At 41.1% G+C, this 27428-nt stretch overlaps 1 protein-coding gene across 4 annotated transcripts in view; it reads right to left on the bottom strand.

Annotated features, from left to right (window-relative positions):
* Nucleotides 1-20686, bottom strand: part of NCKAP1 (NCK associated protein 1) — an 82323-nt gene extending 61637 nt beyond the window's left edge. The window contains exons 1-3 of one of the 4 annotated variants that reach the window (XM_084799174.1): nucleotides 20299-20686; nucleotides 8725-8742; nucleotides 7615-7725 (exon numbers count right to left, since the gene is read on the bottom strand). In XM_084799174.1, the coding sequence (XP_084655300.1) occupies nucleotides 7615-7725; nucleotides 8725-8742; nucleotides 20299-20406 (237 nt within the window). In that variant the 5' untranslated portion in view covers nucleotides 20407-20686. The remainder of the gene's footprint in view (nucleotides 1-7614; nucleotides 7726-8724; nucleotides 8743-20298) is intronic. The other 3 variants (XM_084799173.1, XM_084799176.1, XM_084799175.1) reach the window with 3 other exon arrangements.
* Nucleotides 20687-27428: the final 6742 nt, after the last annotated feature.

The raw sequence follows: 27428 nt of genomic DNA on the forward strand, positions 1-27428 counted from the left end.
TTTCCTAGTTTTCAGCTGTAATTCAGACAGCCAAGTGAATGAAATATGATCACTAAATAATGTATCATTCATTATTTGTGAACAAGTACTGCAAACAAAATAGCAAACACTGTGGGAGAAGTTGAGCAAAGGTATGAACACAGACTTTCCCTGAGGCATAAGCTATACTGAGGGGTGTACATTTACATATGTAAGACAGTCTCATGTGTGTTGCTGAAGGTAAGTAATACAGTTTAGAAGTCAGTTCCACAATTATTCCTAGGTAGAAATTCAAACATGGTGGGGAAACCACATTTGCTTCAAGCCACAGGGACTCACCAACTGGTAATAATAGGAAAGGGGTAAGATCTTGTGTTGCACTACAAAAAAAGACCACAGTTTTTAAAAACAACAACAACAAGGCCACAGCTTCGAAGAGCCAGGTGGAGGAAGTTAAAGAGGGGCCTCAAGTTAAGGAAGCCCACGGATTACCTGGGTACATGCTGACAAGACAGAACAACAGTCCCTTAGTCAAACAACAACAACAAAACATTTTCTTTTAAGTATCTTGGTTCTTTTAGTTCTTTTTGTCCCTCTACTGTTCTTGGAAACCTCAGAGACATTAGAAGGCGTTAGAGGGAGAATAGACACATCTCTACCAACTCTCTCAACTCAAGAGACTCCTTCACTAGTCACCTGTTTTTTTCTTTTTTCTTTTTCTTTTTCTGTTTTTCTTTTTTTTCTTTTTCTTTTTTTCTGGTCACTCATCATCACAGCCTAATTCCTTTCTTATCTGTCTTCGTTTCAATTATTTTTGGTCCTTCTCTTTCTCAATTCTAATTGCCTGATGAACCCTACAGTAAGAGAAAATACACATATGCTAACTTGGCCATAATATAACTTCATGATCACCAACAGTCACTGAGTTAGGACCTTACTTTGGTTTCTGTTGTCAAATTGCTCTCTCGCTTTCTTCAATGATTAATGCACTTTAAAAATAAAAATAAAAAGATTTTCTTTATTTATTTTATGTATATGAGTGTTCTGTCTGCATCCCAGAAGAGTGCATCAGAGGCTATAGACGTTTGTGAACCATGATGTGGTTGCTCAGAATTGAACTCAGGATCTCTGGTAGAGCAGTCGATGCTCTTAACCACTGAGCCATCTCTCCAGCCCCGATTAATGCACTTTCTAAGTCTCTTAAGATCCCCAATAATTAACTCTCTATGATTCTCAACAGCTTACCCCATCCTGAGCTCTAGATTGGTACTATAATTTGTTGCTCCGAACATTTCTTTCTTTATTTTTTTTTTAAGACATCTTTTTTGTTTGTTCTGTTTTTCAAGACAGGGTTTGTCCATGTATCCTTGGCTGTCCTGCACTCGCTTTGTAGACCAGGCTGGCCTGAAACTCACAGCAATCCTCCTGCCTCTGCCTCTTCAAGTGCTGGGATCAAAGGTGTGCCCCACCTCACCCATCTGCGCAGTGCATTTCTGACAGGCCTCTCAAGCCTAACACCCTAAGTTACTGCATACAACCTCCACTAACCACATACTTGTTTTGCTTTCTAACCCCAGTAAATTTTGGTTATTTGTTTAATTGTTCTTTCTCGTTATCATTTAAAAATACTGCTGTTGCCTGAGTTATTTCTCACTGTACTGAAATTCTTTTAGTTTAAAACAATATTCCAGCAAGTTCCTATCAGGGAATACATACACTCACACTGAATTACAATGTCACCATGTGTATTTTATTGCATATCACACTCATTCCTTTTAAACCAAAGTTTTATCTGTTAGTGTATATCTCCTAGACATCAGAGATTCAAAACTGAGTGAATGTTTGGTCCATAAAGACAGATATGCAAGGGATCTGAGGAGTATTGGTTTGGTTTGGGGATAATGGTAGGAATAACAGGTGGAGAAAACTAGGAAATGTGAAAAATCAATGTTTGGCTTATGATAGATGGAACTTGTCTCAACAGAGACTATATACCATAGTTCATGAAACTAAGTAGTGTTGAAGACAAGCCCAAAATAACCAGCCTGATGCTTTATAAAAGCCAAAAAGAGACTATGAAGATGGTAGCTCAAGCAACCAAGTTACATGATAATGCCTTAAGGCAGAGAACAGCTTGAAGCTGTTCAAAGGATAGCGGAAAGCAAATCAGAGGCAGTAGCATGTTGTTTCATTAAAGCCAAAGAAGTGAAAGTGAGATGGGGGGGGGGGGTGGCATTTAGAAATTTACTGCACCAGCTTTGAAGTAGGGCAGGGAGTTACAGGGATAATATAAACAACAGCCACCATTTTTAAAGCCGTTTGCCAAACTGTGCTACATCTTTAGGGCACATTGAGCTGCTCCTTCCAATAAGTATTATTTTCATTTTAGACATAAGAAAAACAGTGCCTTCAGGTGCCAAGTGATTTGCCTAAAATCTCTTAGGTAGTATGAGATTTTAAATTCTAACTCCAAGGTTCTAGGCCCTATACTACTCTTATGGAAGCCAGGCCAAAACTAGGGCAGCCCCTTAAGAACTGTCTATGGAGGAACGTAAATGTCTTCGCCATTCCCTTCTAATGCCTCCCCACAGGGAAGGAAGGGCACTCCTACATCTATGCCAACACTGTACCACACCTACTAGACACGCCTTTTTAAAAAAGATTTATTTATTTATTTTAGGTATATGAGTGGTCTATTTGCATGTACACCTGCATACCAGAAGAACGCATTAGATCTCATTACAGATGGTTGTGAGCCACCATGTGGTTGCTGGGAATTGAACTCAGGACCTCTGGAAGAATGGACAGTGCTCTAAACCATCTCTTCAGCCCTAGACACACGTCTTTAAAGCTGAGGACCTCACTCTTTTACCAGGAACCATATAGCATCCTCAATGAAAGCTGCACTAGCTTTACTTTTAAGAAGCACTGGGATATTTAGCTTAAAAATGTTGAGTCCTGATTTAAGTCTAAGGCAGCATTTAATGCAACATGAAAGTTAATATGTACCAAATAGGCTCATTCTTTCATTGGATATTTGATATTGTTACCATAACCAGGGATAAAAATGATGTTTAAATACAGTGATGTTATACAACTGAATCTCTTTATTGCTGGCTATATCTCTCCTTGAGTGCTAAAAGCTACTTAAGCAGAAAATAATTGCTGCATAGCCTCTTGTAATATTGTGCTCCCTAAGGAGAATTAATAGCCATAACTTAAAATGTTTTTCTTTGGTTGAAAATATGATTTTCAAAGTATTCTGACAATGTCCTGTGTTGTGGTCCAAAATCCCTATACCATCTTTGCCATCCTCTACTTAGAAACCTTAAGTTATACTATACATATGGCTGTAATTATATATTACTTTGTATATTACTTTGTGAATTAAAATCTAAATATTATGTTTAAATGCACAATATAAAATTCTATAATGGCAGAACTTTTTTTACACTTTTAATTTGAAACATGGTTTCATGTGGGCTGGCTGGCCTGGAACTATAACTCAGGGTGACCTTGAACTTCTGATCTTCCTGCCTCTGCCTCCTAAGTATAGGAATTACAGGATAATATTTTTCTTTCTTCGTAAACGACAAACTGGATTTTAGATGTAAATTCTAAGAAAAAAAGCACAAGAAAAAAATAAGTTTAAATATTTGAAAAATAGTAAGAAATTTTAAATATACACCTGGACAAAGTGAGGATGTAAAAGATTTCCTAGAAAAGTAGTATTGTTTTAGAAAGGTTTCTACTGCTCTCCTCATATTGGATCATAACAGATCTTAAGACGTCTAGGAGAAACATGGATATCTTCATAGGCGAACTTTCAAGATAATGGAAAATTCAATAATTTGGACAGTCTGAAAGTAAATGAAATCTACCAAAATGTACAGCCCAGATACAGAGTGGCTACTATAACTATAAAACTGGTATACTATAATCATCAGTGTACTCTGAAGCACATGAGCCATCTAAGGCAACATCACAGCAGGGGGTGATGGGGACCCCTCGTTCTTTGGTGCAGCACCCCCCCAAATCTAGAACTAAATATACAATAAATGTCCACAAAGGGGCATGAATACAAATAAAAATGAAAACAATAAGGATGCATTACACACCAATCCTGCTGTTAACAACAGTGCTTTCTTTGATATACTGAAAGTCAAGTACTCATGACATCTAACAAAATTAAAAAGCATGTGGATAAGATGAGGTCAGTTACTATAAAGAGGGAACCAAAACCAGAAACATTTTTAGCTACAATGGTGTAAAAGAAACTTTTTCATAAAACAATCTATTTTAGAAATTTTTTTAGAAAGTGTTGCTTTTCATTAAAACACTCTCAATTCTTTCCTTAAGTGGAGGACAAGTATTACTTTAAGGCATGAATCAAAGAGGAAATAGTGCCAGTCATGGCGGAATCCTAAGCATGTTCTGTGGCAGAAGCAGGGAATCTGCCACTTACTATCAATGCCAGACATCGTCTGTCAGCCAAACGTTTAAAGTTTCATTAACTACTTTTTGTTGTTTTCTTTGAGCCAGTGATAGACTTAGCTGGCCCAATCATCACTAGGTTAACTGCTGACCTGAAACTAACATATCTGTCTGCCTCTGCCTCTGTACTGCAATAAAAGGTGTGCACCACCACACCCAGCCTTCATTAACTAATTTTATGGAACTGAAAGTAACTATAATGCTCAACTTCTTACTTCTTAATCTAAACTAGCTAAGAGTCATCAACATTTTAACAAGTTCAGACCAAGGGTAAGGTAAGACCTCTCAAATAGCCAATACATAGCATAATGATATAATTCCAGCACTCAAAGAGAGGCAAAGGTAGATGATCTCTGTGAGCTTGAGGTCTGCCTGTTCTACAAAGTGAGTTCCAGGACAGCCAGGGCTGTAACACAGACAAGCCCTGTCTTGAAAAACCAACCAACTGGACTGGAGAGATGGCTCAGGGGTTGGGAGCACTGGCTGTTCTTTCAAACGTCCTGAGTTCAATTCCCAGCAACCACATGGTGGCTCACAACCATCTATGATGATAAGGTGTCCTCTTCAGTGTGAGGTGTATATGCAGGCAGAACACTATACATAATAAATAAATCTTTTTTAAAAAAAGAAAGAAAAACCAAACAAACAAAATTAACATCATAGAATATCATATACAGAATAATCATAAAAGCATACGACAAATAGGCTCTGCTGAGTAAGTCTACATAGTCACAATAGTTAACATGTTATCAATTTTGCAGATTCAACACAGAAAAAAACACGTATCACATTAAAAGCAATATAGTGAATATATACAGACATATTACAATAGTGTTATTCATGACCAAGCAAAGTAAATATCTATCAATTCATGAATGAGTACATAAAATATTTTATATTCACAGTGGGATAATTTTCACTATAAAAAAATGAAGTGTGAAATCTGCTAGCATTTAGATAAACCTGGAAAGCATTGTGTTAACTGGCAGAAGTTAGCCACAAAATATTACATCCCATGCTTGTATATACATAATAGCTCTAGACTAGGCACAGACAAAGTAGATCAGGGCTGGCCTAGGACTAGGCAGGGAATCAGGGACTATGAATGCTCAGGAAGCAGAACTTCTTCTGCGTGACTAACTGCTCTAAAATTGGCCAAGTTGTTGAATACACTAAAAACCATTGAGCAGTTTACTTCACTGGGTCAACAGCATGGCACGTGTAACTCAAAACAACTCTGTAAAGATCCTAAAAACCCTAAACCGTACACTTCAAAGACATAAATTGTATGGTATGTGAATCATATCTCAATAAAGTGATCATCAAAAATTTCAATTTTGTGCTTTTAATTCTGAAAAGGGAAGTAAAACTATGAAAGAACAAAGATCAGCAGAGCATTATTATTACAACCAGTTTGCCAAGTATATTAAGAACAGTAAAAATTATTACTTGGCCCTTTAAAGGATGTTTACTATTACTAAACAGTTAATATGTACTTATCAGCTCCTAGTAATTATGTAAGATTTCAAATTCAATACATATGCCACATAAAAATAAACATACACTAAATTTAAGAGATTTTCATTAAAGCTCATGTCAGGTGAGTATGTAATCTCTCAAAAGAGACAGCAAATTAATGTTCATAGCTAACACACTTGTTCTTTCCAGAGCACGTAACTTTTCATTTCTGTGAGACAGTCTCACTCTGGGGCCTGGAACTCCACATGTAGACCAGCTGGTCTGTCCCCAAGAGCTGCCGGCCTCTGCCCTGGCAGATCATGCAAATATTTTACTATACACTGCAAATGAATACATGTTTGTTTGTTTGTTTGTTTCTGTAGCCCTGGCTGTCCTGGAGCTCATCCTGTAGACCAAGCTGGGCTGGAACTGGGCTAGAGAGCCGCTTGCCTCTGCCTCCCTAGTGCTGAAAGCCACCACCACCTGTTTTTTTGTTTTAGAAAACATATTTTCTATTTGCTTTATTGTTTTAATTTTTGGTTGCATGAAAATTATTCAATGAAATATCATCATGTTCTGCTTTTTTCTAAAATTATCCATGTTAAATAATTGTGTTTTTAAAAGTGTATGCTTTAAATCATTGTTTCTTCCTAGCAGGACCTCTCTGCCATTCCTTTATACAATCAATTATAAAATACTAATACAATTTTTTATAAAACCAAGATTTTTTTTTACCAATCCAAACATCGAAAACCAGACTTTAAAAAAGCAACCCAAACCAAGACTTTTTTTAAAAGCACCTTACTTATTTTTACTAATTCTATTAACATTTCTGTCTACATTAAAAATTTTTAAGTAAGTGTTATCAACACAGGAAATACAAATCTTCAATGATCACACATCTCTTGAGAACAAAACCATGACAATGTATCTTCTACAAAGAGTTCTCAAGACCCGGGAACTCATGAGAGGAAATTGCTAGGCTGAATTTTTATATAACGCAAAAAAGATAGCAACAGCTACAGTATGGGACAAAATGATAACCTATGAAGAGATTCCAAATCAATAAAGCTTTTATAAATATGTTACATTAAAACAACTCTAAAATTGGTTATTCATAAAATTACTATAAAAAAAACTGCCCCAAAATAAACACATCAGGAAGACTAAATATGACCAAACCTTTAAGAGAAAGCTTCCGCATAGGTGCTGACACGGGAATAAAGGCCCCAGTATCGTGGCCTCACTAACTTCCAGAAGTGCTTTGGAAACTATGAAAATGCCACGGAAGCAAATACATTTTAAAAGTAAAAACAGCTGATTACTAAAGCAATAACAGCTCCATGAAGCCACTGCCAACTTCAAAAGAAAATTAAGTTAATGATGAGGGAAAAGGTGCCCCGAGCAGTCACACACACATTACCTATTCTATCCACTACCTAGTCTTCCAAGAACATAGTGTAAGAAATTAAGATTCAACATTTTTCGCATAAAATCTACCTAGAAGTTTTTGAGTTTCAAAGGAATGAATACTGTCTTTAAAAGCATTTGGGCAAGGTCTAAAATCTGTGCATCAAATGTGACACATAGCGTGAGACAATGGAAGATAGAACACTCCACGGAGCATTGCTTTTCTTATAGATGGGCAGATCTATAGATCAAGTAGAAATTGGGACAACTTACATTGTTGTTGCGCGTTTCTACAGCAGGAAATTTTCTGACTATGAATTTCACAGCAGATTCCAGGTTTTTGTCAATAAGGTAGGATGGTTTTGCCTTGGGATCTCCACATGCCTAAAAAGACAACAGTAATGAAAAAAAGTGAAATGTATCTTCCTAAAACCAAGGAAGACTAGCAAATCTGAAATCAGAAGTTAGAAAGATTTATTGGTTTTGGTGAGCAGGTGATAAAATGAACAGGCAAAGTGCAGGGATTGTCACAGCTGAAATATGCGATGGGAGACAGTACAGAGATGTTCTTCTACTGAAAAAAACGCATGGAAAGTTTTAAAGCAGTTAGCGCAGAACAGCAGTGAAGGAAAAAGCTCAAACCTAAAAAAAGGAAAAGAAAATGAAAACCTTTTTGGTTTGAGGTAGAATTGTATTCATCTGAAGCTAATAAAGTATTACAAACTTAAATATTAAGTAGAGTCCTAGAAATGTTTCTAAGTGTTATAAAAATGAAGGCTTATGTTTGAATGTCTTTTCCAAAATGTTTTTCTTATTCACTTTCAACAATGTAATACAAAAGCCCTAGCTCATCAAAAGCACTGGAAGCTGCTAAAGCTGAAGTTGTTCTAGCCTCGAGGGTGCGCTGCCTGTCCCTCTGAAAGTGAGTTACAACACTGTGCTCCCTCGCACCAGCAGCACCTCAAGCAATGCACCTGTGTCTGTGCTCTCGCGCACAAGCACAGGAGAATGGAAATGTCTCCACCTGACCACATCAGCAGTCCAACCTCCTCTGCAGTGAACTGGAAAGTATTCTACAAATGTTACTGGAAAGGTTTAACAGGAAGTACTAACAGTAAAGTTACATGACAACTGCTTCTGCAAGTGAGATGCTTCTTCTTAGAGAAATATTTAAAAACCTATCGTTCCTATTTAAATTTTATCTCACTTTTAAAGCACGTGCTTTTTACAGTGATGTCTGTCATGTGAGAGGAGGCAACAGTACTGTAACCGGACCTAGTTTACTATGGCTATGTTGTGGATTACAGAAAGAGAAGTTATGAAACATGAGACTGATCTGGAAGCGGGCAAGCGGGCAGAGGGAAGGTGAAAAGCTTTGCAAACCTTCCAAACTTGTCCTTGCTGGGGAAGCATTGTAATAAAAAGAGAGAAAATTACGTGTAAACAATGATTGTCAAACTATGACATACTTTTTCAGTAGAAAACTTATGCACCAGACTATGAATAACAATACAAGATGAAAACTGTATGGTGCTACAATTTATAAGGTACTTAAGTAGCGAGTTCTATCATACAATAGATTTATATAGTTTAAACTATTCATATAGATTTAAATACTACCGTGTAAGTGTATAACCATGTCAGTATCTTGGTGGTCTTTCTAAACCAACTTAAAATAATTCTAGAAAGGAGGAAAAATAAAGGCTACATGCAGCTATAAAAACAGGAGCAAAACCATTAGTGAAATTTTACATACCTTAAAAAGAAACGGTAGCCAAGAATAAAAAATTGTTACAGGATGAATTTTGTACTTTAGCTCAAATTGAAACTATTTTTCAAATATCAACTAGCTTCTAAGCCAAACTATGAAATAAAGCCAATAAAAACATTCCTATTTTTATAAATGGAAATAGGAACACAGTACTAATTCTCAGTATAATTAGATCACACAATTTTTTAAATTGAGAACTTAACCTTTAATGAGACTAACAGGGCTACTATGCAAATCCATTTCCACATAATATTAACATAACCTGACTTTCCCTGAGACTTTGAAATAGTTTCTTGTAGACTAGTCTTCCTTCTTCAAGATATCATATATAGCATAAACTAATTATCAAGACGCACACAACTAAGATACTGCCCTTAAAAATAGCTAGATCAGCATTTCCTTACATAAATCATGCCTAAGGCAGTACAGAATTCCAAAGTGATTCAATACACTGTCTTTTCATAATATATGTTTTATGTTCTACTTATTTAAAAATCCAGGTACCTACTTTAACAGTATTAGCAACTATCAATAAAAACAGCACCTATTTCCCAAGATCACAAAAGAAGTATGTTTATAAATAGCTCTTCCTTTATTGGAAAAAGAAAAGGAATTCCATTTCAATAGGAAAGTAAAAGTATACATAACTTCTTTTAGAATTGGATTACCTCTTTGCATGCTGCTCAGTGGGCCATAAGTAAACAGAACCCCTGAATTGACAGATTCTGCTAAAAGCATCTTGGCTTTGATCTCTAGCTCTCACTAGCTCTGGGACCTTAAATATACAGCATGTCCTCAACTCAGTTTCCTTTTCTGTAAGATGTGTTCGGGAGAGTACTTACCTCACAGTGTCATTATGAGGGTTTGAAGAGCTTAGGTAATCCATGCAAAGCATTTAGCAAAGTGACTGGCACGTAAGTGCTCAAAAATTTTGATAATTTTGATAATTACCTAGAAGTCTGCTGTGAAGAATGATCATCAGTAACAGTGTATGTCACGGTATCCAGCACCAGCACATTTAGTGTAACTTCCTCAGCAACTGTGATTCCCTCTCTCCGGGAATTAATTTAATCAGGAATTAGACCTGATTCCTAGGTCTAACACACTACATCTGTTTTACTTATGGAAAGAATATAGATTTATGTTTTATTTGGGGGCTTGGGTGCTGAGGACTGAATTCAGGAACTCAAGTATGCTAAGAACGTATCCTAGCACTAAAGCCAAGACCAGGAGTCTTTTTTTTTTTTAATTGTATTTCATGTGCATTGGTGTGAGGATGTCAGATGCCTTGGAACTGGAATTACGGACAGTTGTGAGCTGCCACATGGGTGCTGGGAATTGAACCCAGGTCCTTTGGAAGAGCAGACAGTGCTCTTAAGCACTGAGCCATCTCTCCAGCCCAAGAACAGGAGTCTTAAAGCAGGATGCCCATGTCCAAGCCCTAGCTATGTCACATAACAGATGTAGAACCATCAGTAGACGAGTTTATCCTTCATACCTTGATGTCTTCATCTACTAAACTGGAGAGAATACTTACAACCTAACCTGCCCTAAAAAGTTCAGGTGTTTTCTGCATACAGTGTATGTTTAAAAACAAACAAACTAATAGAAATATAAGGAATATACAGAAGATACACCTTCTCTAAGTTCAATGTACTTGACATATTTACTTAATAAAAAGAAATACTTATATGAGGAATACTCAGGAAAAAAGAAAAGCACAATAAAAACTAAACTATGATCTGATTAAGTTACCCACTATCAAGGAACTATGACTGTAACTCAGTTATGGTTTATACACAATACTACCACAGTAGGAATATTCTAGGGGACCAGAAATCTGTCTATAAAGATTAATTTACAGAAGCAATTCACTTGGGAAACAGAAAAGCTAGGAGATATCATTTATACTGTTTTAGAACAAAAATTGTCAATAAACTTGAAAGCATATCAAGCTATCAAAATTATAATTAATCCTTTGCTTTTGAATAGTCATCAAGGAAGTACAGATTTGTATAAAACTAAAAAGCATCACTATACTTACCTACTAAGCCCATCTGTACTAATACTTTCAGAAAGGCTCATTACAAAGACTAGATAAACACACTAACAAAAGGGGCTGACAAATCGCTCAGCATGGCAAGTGCTTGCTGCACATGTATGAAGACCTGAGTTCAGATCCTAGCAACCAAGCAAAAACCCTGAGTAGCAGTATTCCTGTAAGCCCAGCACTGGGGGAGGGTAGAGACAGGCAGATCCTTAAGGCTGGATGGCTAGCCAAATAGCCTGAATGCCATGTTGGTGGGCTGGCTATGGAACCCAGTAGTAACGCACTTGTGCAGCATACTGAGCATCTCCCCGCCCCCAACCTTTCCCAATGCACAGTATAGAAAGAAAGAAAGGAAGGAAGGAAGGAAAGAAAAGAAAAAGAAGGAATGGGGGAAGAGGATGAGGGAGGGAGGATCTGTCTTATGGCCTAAGTGGACCAGCAGTCCATCTTATTTAATTAAGGATATTATCTTACAGGAGGACATAATATAGATGATAGATAGACAGACAGACAGACAGACAGACAGACAGACAGACAGACAGATGTATAAGGTGGGTGAAGTGCTTATCTAAGGGACTAGAACATTAAGTATTTAATAATTTCTAAATCATCTTCTCATTTTTAAAGTAAAACTGTTCGATCTATGTAGATTTCCAATTTTATATTCATATTGTTAATAAACATCTATAAATTTTCTCACAAAACAACATAGTATTTAAGTCACAAAATAAAAGCCTTTGACTAGAAACATTAAGACAAGCTCTGGTAGAATTTTTCCCACTAGCCTACCACTGAAACCTCTTTTCCAGACCTCTCCTCAAGTGTGACAGCTAAGACCACATACCACTGCTTAATTCTGCATGCTAATGATACGTGGTTTTTCAAGAACTTACCAAGATTTTTTTTAAAAGTCAAATAATACACTCTCAAAATTCCACATTCATAAAAGATTTTTTTTAAAAAAAACTCAAGGATCAACAAAACAACCGTAATTCAGAGTAGAACCAACATTTCCTGGCAGTTCTCAAATTGAAAGGCATCCATGCTTCAGAGATTGGCTGAACAGAGAAGGAGCTTCAGAGAAAGCGCCCCTGGTCAAGGGCTAGTCATAGCAGCAGGACCCAGACACAAGCCTGAAACTTACATTCTCAGCACCAGAAGGTACATCTTTACATGGATGCCAAGGCAATATGTAAAAATATACTCATTCTTATCATAACCAGCTGCTCTTTTTAATACAGCATAGTTTTTAACATAGAGTCAGTCATTACTAGTTCATTTTTTCTCCTGTGCCTTCTATGTTTTGGTCAGCCAATCTACTTTAAATTTGTATTTTCCATGAGTTTGGGTAGGGGAAAAAAGGAAAAAAGGTTTAGGCTAAGATGCTGAGAGAAAAGTGCATCAAAATTACTAGAAATGCTTTCAAATTCATGTAATTTTATTAATACTAGCTCCTAATTAAAGCTAGTAATTGCAGATCTAAAGATAAAGAAATTATAATTTCTGTTCTCCGTGAGCAAATCATGAAAAAAAAAATCATGATCTAAATAAAAGGTTCAATCATTATGCCCTTCAAAACCCTTTAATAATTTTTTTTTCTTGATTCTGGATTGGAGAGATGCTCAGCAGTTAAGAACACCTGCTGCTCTTGCAAAGGACCCTGGTTCGATTCCTATCACCCACAATGGTTCACAACCACCCATGAATGCCAACTCCAGTGGATTCAAAGCCCTCTGCTGACTTCCTCGAGCACCAGGCACACACATGGTACGCATACATACTTACACATAAAACAGTCATACACAAAAATAAATCTAAAACATTTTAATAAAATTTTAATGACTCAAATTAAAGTTTCTAGCAACTATTCAATTCACAAGATAACTGTATCACTACATTCTTTATATTTCTGAGTTCAGATATACAGAATATCTTACATTTATGGAAGTTTTTTTAAGTTTTATACACTGACATACTCACGCTCACTATTAAATACATCTTTAACGAACTACTACAGAACACACTTCTGCAGTTACTCTGTGTGAACAGTAAGGAGATGTCTAACTATACTGTCAAGTAGTTAAAAGGGCACTTAAGAAATGTCTACTAACCACATAAGTAAAACTACCAGAAGTAAGCTGGGTGCAGTGGCGCATGCCTGTAATCCCAGCACTCAGGGATTCCAGGCCAGCCTGGCCTACAAAGTAAGTTTCAGGACAGTAAAGGCTACAGAGAGAAAGCCTACCTTGGAAAACAAAAAACAACAACCCCCCCCCAAAAAAAAGAAAGAAAAAAGAAAGAAAGAAATCTTTCCTAAAGGTGGAACTGAGCTGGATTTAATGGGAGGGGTGTGAGCTCTGTTCCAAGACCAGAAAGAGCAGCCAACATTAATTCTGCTTATTCATTTTTTTTTAAGTCTACTTTAAAAAAATAAATAAGTTTATTTTATTTGTGTGTATAAGAGACACAAACACAGGCAGAGAGGAGGGGTGGGGGAAGAGGGCTGAGACCTGGTTGCAGATACCTGCAAGGGCCAGAAGAGGATGCTGGTCCCCTGAAGCTGGAATTACAGGTAGCTGAACCAGACATGGGTGCTAGCAACCAACCCAGGTCTACCGAAAGAGCAGTAAGAGTCTTTAATCAGTGAGCTGTCTCTCCAAACTCATTTACTCCTTTTTACCAGGCACTGTACTAATTAATACTTCACATAAATAATCCCATTTAATTCTCAAAATATGAAGTTAATAGCAGTATTGCACAATGTGGGAGAACTGGAATAGCTACTTAAGATTCTAAGAATGAAAATCAGTAATACTAACAACTGGAGACACAGCACAGCAGTAGAGGCTAGTGTAAATCAACATGGCTAGCAAGGCTTTAAAAAGGCAAAAGATGGCCAGGTGGTGGTGGTGATGGTGATGCTTGCCTTAAATCCCAGCACTCAGCACTAGGGAGGCAGAGGCAGGAGGATCTCTCAGTTCACAGACAGCCCAGTCTACAAATCAAGTTCCAGGATGGCCAGGGCTACACAGAAAAACCCTATCTCAAAAAAACAAGGGGGGGGGGTGTGATGTAGGTTAACACCTAACAGTCATTGAGGGCAGAAGACATTGTACAATTAAAGAGAGCCCTAAGCAACCTTCCCAAAGTTTAGTTATAGCCTAGCTGACAAAACTGAACAGCTGTGGAAGAGAGAAATCATAGGTACTGACAGCACCACTGTTCTCTTACATCAGTGGTTCTCAGCAGCAGAACTTCTTTTAACTCATTAGATTCAAGCCAAGATCCAGACATTGTAAAGTTTTCCCAAGAAAATTCTAACATGCGCTGAAAAGGGGATAATTCAATTGTTGGTAAGAACTACTGATCTCACTTAATAAATTATAAATTATTATTTACAAATAATTTGTTCAAGGCTAAAACAAATTAGTATTAAAACTTTACCTAAATGTGAATCTCAACCCACAAAATATGTCATGAAACTTGGAAAAATAAAATCTAAGTACAGGTAAGTATAGTTTGTATGGCTTAAAAAAAAAAAATTAAGGTTGGCTAGATGGCTCAGCTGGGAAAGACTCTGGCCACCATGTCTGACGACGACGACGAGAGTTCGGTCCCTAGCACCCCCATGATGATGGATGAAAAACACAACGTCCTCCAAGTTTCTCCTCTGACCACAACACAGGGGTGTACCGTGTGGACTGCACAAACTGTTGTACCAACCAAGGACAGTGCATGCAGTAAACCTAGACCCCTGTTCAGATCTAGCCAATGGACAGCTCATTCTCCACAGTTGTGGGGAGAGCAGGGACTGCCTCTGACAGGAACTCTGGTGCCCCCAATTTGATCACTTTCCCTTGGTGGGGAAGCCCTGTGGCACACAGAGGAAGGGGAAGCAGGCTATCCCAACGAGACTTGATAGGCTGTGGTCATATGGTGGGGGAGGAGGTCCCCTTCTGTCAGAAGTCTAGAGGAGAGGAATAGGGCAAAGCGGGGGGGGGGGGGGGGACAGGAAGACTCAAGTGAGGGGATAACAATTAGGATGTAATCTGAATAAATTGTAATTAAAAATAACTAAGTAATAAAAGGAGAACTTAGAAAAAGAAATAAAAGCTATTAGCTAAGGTATTTTATAACATATTTTGTGTCTTTGTCTAGTCTACTGATCAAAAGTTGTGGAATTTAATCTTTAATGCCTGAGTGTGCAACTGTGGACATGCCTGGCATCTCCACAGGCCAAAAAAGAGTGAGATCCTCTAGAAATAAAGTTAAGACAGCTGTGAGTTGCCATGTGGGTGCTGGGAATGAAACCAAATCCTCTGGAAGAACAGCCAATGCTCTTGACTGCTGAGTCAGTGAAGAAAATTATTTATTTTGTGTGCATAAGAAGGGACAGAAAGAGAAATGTGGAAAGGGACATGCTCACATGTGCCGGGGGAAGCACACATGCCAGGGAGCACACATGTCAGGGAGCGCATGTGGAGGTCAGAAGACAGCACTTTCCAGTCACTCAGGTCTATCCTTGCACCATGTGGATCTCTTTTCTTTTCTTTCTCTTTTAATCTAACAACCCTGGCTGCCCTGGAACTCGGTCTGTAGAGCAGCTGTCCGGAGACTCACTCTGTAGACCAGGCTGGCCTCTGCCTCCTGAGTGCTGGGATTACAGGTGTGCGTGCGCCACCACGCCTGGCTCCTACATGGATCCTGAGGGTCACACTCAGGCCATCACACCTGGCAGAAGTCCCTTTACTCACTGAGCCAGCTCACTGCTCCTGAAATTTCATAGTAGGCTCTTCAGAAATCTGACTTCAGGTAGATCCAAATCAATTTTTAAACATCTAAAAGAAATATGCATCTAAAACTAATATGCCAATAACCTTACAGAAATATACAAAGACAGGAATAATTTTCCTTTTGACTATGGACTACTTGTGATGAAATCTGTATGGAATTGTATGAAAAGATCATTTTCATTTTCTGATCAATGTATCAGTGATTATCAATGGAGATTTCGGTTTGGTTTTGTAATGTAGTAAGAAGAAAATTTTAAATTTTAATTCAAATGTCTTTGGTAATATGTATTTTGCATTAACTCGGCATGTTAAATTTATTTTTCCTTTGTGATTTTAAGTGGGTTGAGTTTACCTGTGTGCACACATTATGTACAAGTAGAGGCCAGAGGTCACTCTGGTGTCACTCCCCAGGAGCTTGCTTTCATTCATTCATCCATGCATTCGTTCGTTTTTGAGCTATGGTCTCTCACTGGGACCTGGGGATGGCTGCTCTGGATAATTAGGTTAGGCCAGCTGGCTAGCCAGCAAGCTCCAGGAATCCACCTGTCTCTATGTCCCTGGGGCTGGACTACAACCCTGGCATTTTAGGTCAGTTCTGGGGACTAAAATCAGGAGCTTATGCTTGTATAGCAAGCAAGCCCTTTACCAGCTGAGCTGTCTCTTTAGCTCCCTTTACAGTTACTGCTAAGATTTAGACCCTGATATACTTTAACATGTACAAGCTGAAAGAACTAACCACGTAAGTAAAACTAACAGAGATAAGCTGGGTGCAGTGGTGCATGCCTGTAATCCCAGTGCTGAAGCAGAGAATCTCTGTGAGTCCAAGGTCAGTCTGGTCTATAAAGTGAGTCCAGGACAATCAAGTTTACACAGAGAAACCCTGACTTGGAAAAACAGGGGTGTGTGGGGGAACTAACAGAAATAAAATGGAGAGTATCCTTAAAACATAAAATTAGAATGAAGAGAAACCCAGCAAGTAAAAGTTTTCATCTGTAATTTTCATTTTCAAAGACAAATAGTGAAGTTGAGAGTTGGTGGTAGACCACTTCTAGCAAGTTCAGTCTCTGGGACTGGCTTCCCAGCACTCTCTGGGGTATGAAATCACAAAGTCAAATACTAATTTGTACCCTAAAAACTATGTAACCTGCAATACAAGAAATGCAACTAGGAATCATGATTAGCCTAAGTTGATTTCATTAATAGTACTCAAACTAAGTTTGTTTAATTAATAGTTCAATTAATAGTAATCACACGCCTAGGATTTTCACCCACTCTTTTCAATATTGCATTAGTTAGTGAATATAGTAAGCTCTTAAGAGTATAAGAGTTGATACTGTTATTAAGAATTTAACAATATTGTAGGCTTTGATAAACTATATGCTTAATTGGACAATGATAAAATTATTCCCTGTTAAACCATAGTACTGTAGTATTGTAATAACATCAAATTTCCTAAGATCTTAAATGGATAATGTGTAAATAGATCTGTATATGATCACTTCAAATAATCTCTTTTTTTTTTTTTTTTTTTTTTTTTTTTTTGGTTTTTTGAGACAGGGTTTCTCTGTGTAACACTGGCTATCCTAGACTCACTTTGTAGACCAGGCTAGCTTTAAACTCACAGTGATCCTCTTGCCTCTGCCTCCTGAGTGCTCAAAAAAATCTTTTAAAAGAAGGCTTCCTTATAAGCTAGGTTGTCTCAATGAAGGGAGGAATTCCTCCCTATTTGTTTACTCTCCATTTACTGAATGTCTTCTCTAGCATGAGAGAAACGGGTATATTAAGTCCACTGTTGAGACACTCATATCTTGATGGAAGAGAGGTGTGTAGCTAGTTAACCAAAACGCAGTGTGTAAGGAGGATTGTGGGAAACGAGACTGTAGGAGACGTTAGGCTAGGAAAGACGGGAAGATGCTAAGAACATGTGTGCCAGGTTTTGAAAGATGAACTGGAGTTCACAATCATCTTAATTCCAGTCCCATGGGATCTAACACCCTCTTCTGGCCTCTGTATGCAGCAGGCACACACATACTGCAGAAACACATGCAGTCAAAACACTCACACTTATCAAACTTAAAAGTCTAAAAAACATAGAAACAAATAAAAAGATTATGTGATTGATACTGCCATAAGAATGCTGACAACATGAACCTTATAAACACATGGTAAACAGATCTTACTTCTTTGGCAAGATGTTGAAACAAATGTTTCAATCCTTAGCCAGCTGGGAAGATATAGACAGGCAATTTCATAGGCTAAAAGATTCAAAATCTACCTAAAGGGAAGCAAGATGGTTCAGAGCCCAAAAGCACTCACACCAGCTAAGCCTGACGATGACCTAGTCTGAACCCTGGAACCTTCGAAGTGGAACAAGAGAACAGAGACGTGCAAGTTTTCCACTAACCTCTCTCTCTGTCTCTCTCCCTCTCTCCCTTCCTAACTCTCTCTGACTCTGCTTCTCTCTCTCTCTCTCTCTTCCTATCTCTCTCTGTCTGACTCTGCTTCTCTCTCTCTCTCTCTCTCTCTCTTTCTCTCTCTCTCTCTCTCTCTCTCCTGACCAAAGCTAAACTACCCTTCCCAGAAGGAACTCATAAGCCAAGTAGGCAAATTAGTTCAAGAAACTACAAATACACATAAGAGCTGAAATACACAGCATTTCAATAACTCAAAATGCTCGGCAATTAGACATAATGATCAAATCCACTTATTTTCCATTTTAGTAGTCAACACAAAAGCCCCAAGTTTCTCAAAACAGGAAGTGAAAATGGCAGCAAACTGGAATTGTTAAGTTTAAATACTTGGAATTCCACTTACTAGTAGTACCCATGGAAATGAACTATTAAAGTCAGTTTCTATTTTTACTATAAAATGTTTAGTGTCTTGGCTGCATTAACGAAAGTAGTTTGCTCAAGTGCCCAAATCACTTTTGATGTTACTCTCACTTCCTCTTTTGAGAAACCATCATAGCCATTTCCTTTAACCACAATACCACAGGTCTAGTAACTTTTAGTAACATTTGACTTGCTGGGTTCCGTTTTTTGTTTTTTAACAAAGTCCATCTAAAACTTGATTTCCAAATTGCTTAGGCAGTGAAATCCAAAAGTCCTCATCAATGCAACTTAGGCAAGCTTGAATTTTCCCTAGCCTCATACACTTACACTCAAGGCATGAAAGCAGAGGGCTTCCTCCTGGCACAAGCACAGTGAGTACACACACCCTCGCTCCAGGCTGTGGTGGGTTTAGACAGAATCATTAAAAGCAAGGGAACAGCCAGAACAGCACAGCCAGCCTTTCCCAACGTGTAGTGTTACTGGCTTAAAACAGTGTGCTTCAGAATTGCAGTGTCTAAATCAAACTGCAGGAATAAAACAAGTTTATACTGAAATGCTTTGATTCTAAATTTTAAAAGAATCGTCAACAATACGCACAACCTATACGTTACTGCTATTGTCAAAAAGACATTTCACGTCCTATTTTTTCTCTTTACCACATTCAGTGAGGCTTACCAAAACGATCTTAAAACAAATGGATTTGGAGCTGTTTTCCTCTAAGGTAAATTAATGGAAATTCCTTTTTTTCCATCTTTAGACCTACTTTTCTTAACTTCAATACAGCCTTCCAGTCCCTAATCTGAAGACACGCAGATTTTCAATAGGCTCACGGGCTAGTTGCTCAAATCGTCCTACTGTGTACTGTGCTGCGAAGGGAACAGCCATAAGAAAGCACTGGTTTTTTTTAATTTTATACAGCCATTGTACTTTAAGAAATGTTGCTTTGGTGCTAATCAGATAGGGCTGGGGAAAACTAAAACGAGGAGGCGAGGAAAGGTGGTTATTCCTGTTCTAGTGACTCACAGCCTACAAGAATTTCAGACGAAAACCGGTTCCACCCTCACTTCCCCCTCCTGTCCATCTTCAACATGAAATTATCCTAAACGTCAACAAGCCGCCGGGGTGGAGGGTGGGAGGGGGCGGTAGTGGAGGGGGGGTGTCTTTATTCGACGAACGACAAACCAAGTGTCCAAGTAGGGGAGCGGAGGGTCGGCCTCCACATTCCCACACTCACACGCCAAGAAACCCGGGCCCGCCGGCCGCAGCCCCGGCAAGGCCGCGCGCCCTCGGCGGCCATGCGCGGCCCCTGCCGCTTCCCGCCGCCGGGGAGCCGGGAAATGGCTTCCATGCTCGCCCGGTCCCCGAGGCTCACTCTAGGCCGCGGCTCTCCCTCCCCACCCCCCTCCACCCGGGAGGCCCCGCGCGAGCAGCAGGCCGAGCTCGCGGCCTTTCCCCCACCTCCTCCGCCCCGTCCCCTCCCGCCGCCGCCCGGCCTCGCCGGCCCGTGCGCACCTTCTTGATGTTGTAGAGGCGCGTGAGCATGCCGACGCCCCGGTCGTTGAGGATGGTGAGCTTCTCCGCCAGCTTCTGCTGACTGGGCTGCAGCACGGAGCGCGACATGGTGGTGCGGCCGCCGCCGCCGCCGCCGCCGCCGCCGCCGGGCGCGCAACTCCCCGGCTCGCCGCCTCCCTCAGGCCCGCCCGCCCCGCGACCTCCGCCTCAGCGCGGCGCGCCCATGCCGTGCGCCCACCCGCGCGCCGTGACACAGCAGCCGCGGCGCTCGCTTCCGCCCGCCGCCCTTCCGCCTCCACCCGCGGCGCTCTCCGCCCCAGCACACACACACACACACACACACCACACCACCCGGGACGCCTTTCCCGGCTCCTCCGCTAGGTGCGGCGGCGGCGGCGGCGGCGGCTGAGAACGAGGCGGCTTCCCCGCAGCCCGCGACCGGCGCTCGGTCACCTGATCGGCCGCGCCGGCGCCCCCGCGAGGCCGCCGGGAGAACTGCGGCCGGAGCCCTGTGCGTCCCCGCCGGGCCTCGGCTCCGGGGACCCCCCCAACCCTCCCCCCTCTAACCCTCCTCCCCCAGGCCGCCGAGTTCCTCGACTTCCCCAAAAGTTCCCCCCACCCACCCTCCCCACCCAGGAGCTGCGGCGGCGTGGGGGCCGGGCGGAGAGGGGGGTGTGATTCGGGAGACTCTGGCCCCGAAAAGGGGCCGGCGAGAACGGAGCGTGTTTTCCCCCTCCTCCTCCCACGCCTTGACAGACGCTCCCGGGAGGACGCGGCCGATGTGTGCCCCGCGCGCGACGACGAAGGGCCTCGCCCAGCCACCTCCCGCCTCCAGCGGGCCTCGGAGGAAGGAGGTCGGAAGACAGCTCGAGTTCCTGAGATTACCAGAATAGAGAATTATCAAGGACCAACACTCATCCGGACACACGAATAGGCCCTGGCGTGTGGGTAGTCAAAAAACAAAACAAAACAAAACAAAAAGCAAAAATCCCAAGTGTTTGTTCAGTGTAGGAGCGTTCGCTCCCAGCCTCCACCTTAATACCAGTCCTTTCCGGAAACAATTCTACTTCTCGCACCCCACCACCTACTAAAGACTGTTTGTCATCAATCGCACTCCACGTCCACTCCTCATCACACAGGATTTCAAACATGAACAAATCGCATCTCCACGTGAATGACTAAAACGAAAACTTCCTCCTCGGAGGACTCTGGTCACTTGGATAGTTGGGACTTTCCCTAATTTAATACCATATACATGGTCAGTTACAAAGTGTCCCATCCCACCACCTTCAATAATAAGGCATTGCGAAGTTGGTAAGATACGGGTTTCCTCAAAGCAACTTTCTAATACAGTGTAACAAATAGCTCCTAAGACATTTCTAAAAGTTACTGTGTCTACTAGAATTACAGTACTCTACAAGGGAGAGTCCACAGAATAGATTTTCTTTAGGGGCTGTTTATGAGCCCGAGTCCAGCCAGGCTGTGGTGGCCTACGCTTTCAATCCCGCCATTCACAAGGCAGATGCAGGCAGATCTCTGAGGCAAGACTGGTCTAGAGTCTTGCATGCCTTACAGGACTTCCAGGACACTCAGGGCTACACAGAGAAACCCTGCCTCAAAAACGAAGTCCTAGTCCCACTGGGGAGGAAAAAAAGTCGAAAGTGTATCTGTCAGTGTGCAGTACATGTATAGAGCTGCACACCTTGAATGCGTATGGTCAGTCTCCCTCCCTCCCTCCCTCCCTCCTCTCCTCCCCCCTTCCCTCTCTCTGTCTTCTGCTCATTTCTCCTTTCTCTCAGAGAGACCATCTATTGAGCTATTTACTCTGTTATTAACTAATTGAGATATTTAATTTACTTGGTTACTTGCCAGGCTGGTAGCTAACATTTAAATTAGAGGTTGGGGCATGAGACCTGAGACAGTTAAAAGGAGACTGGGAAGTAAAACGGCTGTGAGATTTGGGGACAGGCAGACCAAAAAAAGAAAGAAAGAAAGAAAGAAAGAAAGAAAGAAAGAAAGGTACTGGAAGTAGAAAACAGTATATGTGTCTTTAGGGTTCTCTCTAGATTGGCAGCAGTATTTTTTGAAGACGCATTTACTTTTATGTGTATGAGTGTTTTAGCCTGCGTGTATGTTGATGCACTGTGCGCAAGCCTGGTGCACACAGAAAGCTAAATAGGGTGTCAGATCTCCTGCCACCAGAGTTGCAAGCAGCTATGTTAGGTCTGAAACAGGCCAACAAAATGGCAGTGCCACTGAAAATGTCCTAAACGCCAATCTGTGCTCAGCCTAGGCCGAACTCTGACTATCTGACAGAGAAAAAAAAAGACATTTGGATGGAATTATTTTTCTTCAAGAAAAGCTATTATGCTCCCAGAAGAACATTTTCCTTGTGGCTTGGAGTAGAAGAGGTTGTTTTGTTTAGTTTTACACTGACATCTCACTACATAACTCAGGCTGGCCTTGAACTCTTAGTGTTTGTTCTTGTTTAGTTTTCTAATGCTGTGATAAAATACTATAACCAAGGCAATTTATAAAAGAGCTTGTTTAACTAGGGGCTCACATCCAGAGCATGTGAGTCCATGACCATTTGGGGGGACATGGCAGGAAGCAGGCAGGCATGGTGCTGGAGAGCTTACAATTTGGTCTCCAAATATGAGACAGAAAGAGCTAACTAGGAATGTTTTGGGCATTTGAAACCTCAAAGCCCATATATTATCAGTGACACACCTCTTCCAACAAAGCCACACCTCCTAATCCTTCTAATTCTTTCAAAAAGTGCCGCTCCCTGTAGCTGGAGGAGTGCTGCTTACTGGCTTGCTTCTCTCTCTCTCTCTCTCTCTCTCTCTCTCTCCCTTTCCTCAAACAGGGTTTCTTTATTGTTGTCCTGGAACTCACTCTGTAGTTGAGACTGGATCTACCTGTCTCTGCTTTCTAAGTGCTGGAATTAAAGGAGTGTTCCACCATTTTCTGGCTTCAGCCTGTTTTCTTATATGAGCCAGAACCACAGCTCAGGGTGTGGCCCCACCCACAATGGGGTGGGCCATCCCACATCAATTACTAATTAAGAACCCGCCCTTACAGACCTGCCTACCGCCTGATCTTACAGAAGCATTTTCTCAGCTGGGCCTCCCTCCTTTTCAATGACTCTAGCTTATGTCAGTTGACATAAACCTAGGCAGCACACCACTCTTATTTGATTTTATACAACTAACTTTTAGACAAACTAACCTGAAAATGTAATAGGGCAAACCCATTTGAGTAAAAGACATTAAATTAAATTTAAAAAAAAAAACACGTTTACAGGGCTGCCGAGATGGTTTAGTGGATAAAGAAGCTTACTGCCAAGTTTAATGACCAGAGTTTGATCCCTGAGAGCTTCACGGTAGAAAGGGAGAAAACATTTCCACAAGTTGTCCTACACACACACACACACACACACACACACACACACACACATAATTTTTTAAAAAGAAGTTATTTTCATTTAGTCAAGAGATATTCCACACGACGTAGGCTATAGCCATTGTCCTGGGTTGCCTCACAAAACTGAAAATAAGACTTTCTAGTTGAAGACACCACACCCACACTCTTCAGACTTAGGACTTCAAAGAATTGAGCTGAATCTGTTCGGAAAGCCTCGTACCTGAGGACTGCCCTTTATCATAGGGGACGGTGCTATACAAGCTGTGAGAGAGAAACAATGAGTCTTACCCAGGTGAAAAGCCTACCAACCACGACAATGACAACTATGACAAGATAATCCCAATGGAGCAACAGTGTCACTTATGTACTGTGGGTAACCAACAACTATGTATTTGGACTTAAGGTCCACTCAGTGGAGCAGACGTCATCCCTGGTACTAGAAACCTAACTTTCTAACTGTGACTGGAGAGGTTGTAGACCCTAGAGAAGAACCTACTACTGAAGTTTGTCCAAACCAATAAACTTCCTAACTGCATTCCAGATGCTACTACTGACACCCATAGATGAGTAGCTCTCACTTCTCGTCAAAGAAGCTTCTTTTTTACAGCTGATAGGAACTACTACAGGGGACCCATCAACCTGTCAAAAATACAGAGAAATCGGTGGCTGTGGCGTGCCCAACCCCTACTGACACAACTGCAACACAAGCTCTACAATGAAAGCTCAGGAGATAGTGTGGAAGACAGGGTAGAAAGATTGTAAGAACCGAAAGACCAAACCATCAGCTGCAAAGCAGTCTCTTCTATACACGGCTGGCAAGCTGCACCCATGCTCAAAAAGACGGTCCCTAAACAAGACCTGCACAATGACCACACCATGTGGCATGCTATTGTGGGTTGTGGAACTCTCACAAAGCCCTACCCTAAATAAAGAGCTACAGTCAATTAGTTACTGGCTGCTGGAAGAGGAAGACTCTGTCTGCTCCAAGGGTGAGCTCCCTGGTGGAGTATCCACTTCGAAGTATTCAGCCCTGAACACACATACAAGTAATGGCTCAATAGACTGTATTGTATGTGTCTGTGACATGTGACGATGACTGAAGATGTCATGAATTTGAGGACTTTTGGAGGGGATGAGTTTATTGTAGCAAAACTTGATTTTAATGATGATAGTTTCTTCAATTAACATTATAATCTCTGCATTAAGAAAGAATAAAATAAGGAATAAAATGAAATTAATGTTTGTTAGTTACTCTTACACTATGTGTCAGGCTTTAATAAGTATATTCTTTATCTCAAGAAGCATCCTTGTAGATTTTGTATAATCTTATTCTCTCTCTCTCTCTCTCTCTCTCTCTCTCTCTCTCTCTCTCTCTCACCTTACTTCCTTTATTCCATCTCTTCTGTTTGCTTTCCTTTACAATGCTGGAGAATCGAGCCCAGTCCTGGTGAGTGTTAAACAAGCACTGAACTATGAGTGAATAAGGAAGATGACGTGTACATAATTATTTTTTGACTGCTGCGGGGCCACCTCATACGCAGTAGCAGATCTGGTACTGGATTCCTTATTCATCTGAATCCAAAGGCATGCATGCTGTTTACTGTAATAATACTAAAGATCATTTGGGTAAGATTTTATCTTTTGTTTCATCTGGTCAGCAGGATCCTACGTGTTCCTCTATAGTCCCCTGAGCCCTACGTGTCCCTCTGTAGTCCCCTGAGCCCTACGTGTCCCTCTATAGTCCCCTGAGCCCTACGTGTCCCTCTATAGTCCCCTTAGCCCTACGTGTCCCTCTGTAGTCCCCTGAGCCCTACGTGTCCCTCTATAGTCCCCTGAGCCCTACGTGTCCCTCTATAGTCCCCTTAGCCCTATGTGTTCCTCTATAGTCCCCTGAGCCCTACGTGTCCCTCTGTAGTCCCCTGAGCCCTACGTGTCCCTCTGTAGTCCCCTGAGCCCTACGTGTCCCTCTATAGTCCCCTTAGCCCTACGTGTCCCTCTGTAGTCCCCTGAGCCCTACGTGTCCCTCTGTAGTCCCCTGAGCCCTACGTGTCCCTCTGTAGTCCCCTGAGCCCTACGTGTCCCTCTGTAGTCCCCTGAGCCCTACGTGTCCCTCTGTAGTCCCCTGAGCCCTACGTGTCCCTCTATAGTCCCCTGAGCCCTACGTGTCCCTCTGTAGTCCCCTGAGCCCTACGTGTCCCTCTATAGTCCCCTGAGCCCTACGTGTCCCTCTATAGTCCCCTTAGCCCTATGTGTTCCTCTATAGTCCCCTGAGCCCTACGTGTCCCTCTGTAGTCCCCTGAGCCCTACGTGTCCCTCTATAGTCCCCTGAGCCCTACGTGTCCCTCTATAGTCCCCTTAGCCCTACGTGTCCCTCTATAGTCCCCTGAGCCCTACGTGTTCCTCTATAGTCCCCTGAGCCCTACGTGTCCCTCTATAGTCCCCTGAGCCCTACGTGTCCCTCTATAGTCCCCTTAGCCCTATGTGTCCCTCTATAGTCCCCTGAGCCCTATGTGTTCCTCTATAGTCCCCTGAGCCCTACGTGTCCCTCTATAGTCCCCTTAGCCCTACGTGTCCCTCTATAGTCCCCTTAGCCCTACGTGTCCCTCTATAGTCCCCTGAGCCCTACGTGTCCCTCTATAGTCCCCTGAGCCCTATGTGTTCCTCTATAGTCCCCTGAGCCCTACGTGTCCCTCTATAGTCCCCTGAGCCCTATGTGTTCCTCTATAGTCCCCTGAGCCCTATGTGTTCCTCTATAGTCCCCTTATTCAACCTCCGTGAATATTTCCTTCTGTTACTATTCTTCAGTTCACAGCTAATGTCTTGACAGATTTTCCCTGACAGAAACAACAGATACATAGTCATTTCTTTTAGTGTTGCTTTCTCCAGAAACTACAGAGAACCGCTTATGTAATGCTCTTTGCTAATTGTGAAGGTTTTAATATTATATATTTTATTTTTTCATGTGGAAATCGCATCCTGTAGCTCCACAGCCTGTGGGGCTTTTTGGTGTTGTGGGAGATTTTCAGTTTTTTGTTTTGTTTTGTTTTGATACAATGTATCTTGATCCTGTTTTCCAATCAGGCAACTCTTCCTACAGAGCAATTTCTTGTAAAATTTCTTTCCCTCCATCCCTTTCTTTGTTCTCTCTCTCTCTCTCTCTCTCTCTCTCTCTCTCTCTCTCTCTCTCTCTCTCCCTCCCTCCCTCCCTCCCTGCCTCCCTCCTTCCTTTCAGCGCAACAAACAAAAATCTGTGTTCTCCATGGCATATTACTGAGTATATCACCCACAGTCGAGAGCAACCCCATGCCCAGGAACAGTTGACTAACAAAAGAATTACCATGTTTTGTTCTGGTCTTTTCTTTTCTTTCTTCCTTCCTTCCTTCCTTCCTTCCTTCCTTCCTTCCTTCTTTTCTTTCTTTTTTTTTTAAACTGGTGTTTTTGTTTGTTTTGATTTTTATTGTATGTAAAGACTTTTACTTTGTATTTTTGTTAATGTTATTTTTATAAAACTATTTCTTAGTTTCTCTCTTAACCCAGCTATCCCACAAATAATTGAAACTCTTTTATATTTGTTTAACGATAAGCTTCACAAAGCAATAACTGAGCAGTTATTACTCTGTTCTTAACTCTCTAAGCTAATTTGGTTTCTTCCCAGCTTACATCCCAGAGATACTAGGACTTTGTAGCTTTCCTTGCTGAGCTCT

The sequence above is a fragment of the Acomys minous genome (assembly GCF_964271855.1).
Source record: "Acomys minous genome assembly, chromosome: 10".
Lineage (NCBI taxonomy): Eukaryota > Metazoa > Chordata > Mammalia > Rodentia > Muridae > Acomys > Acomys minous.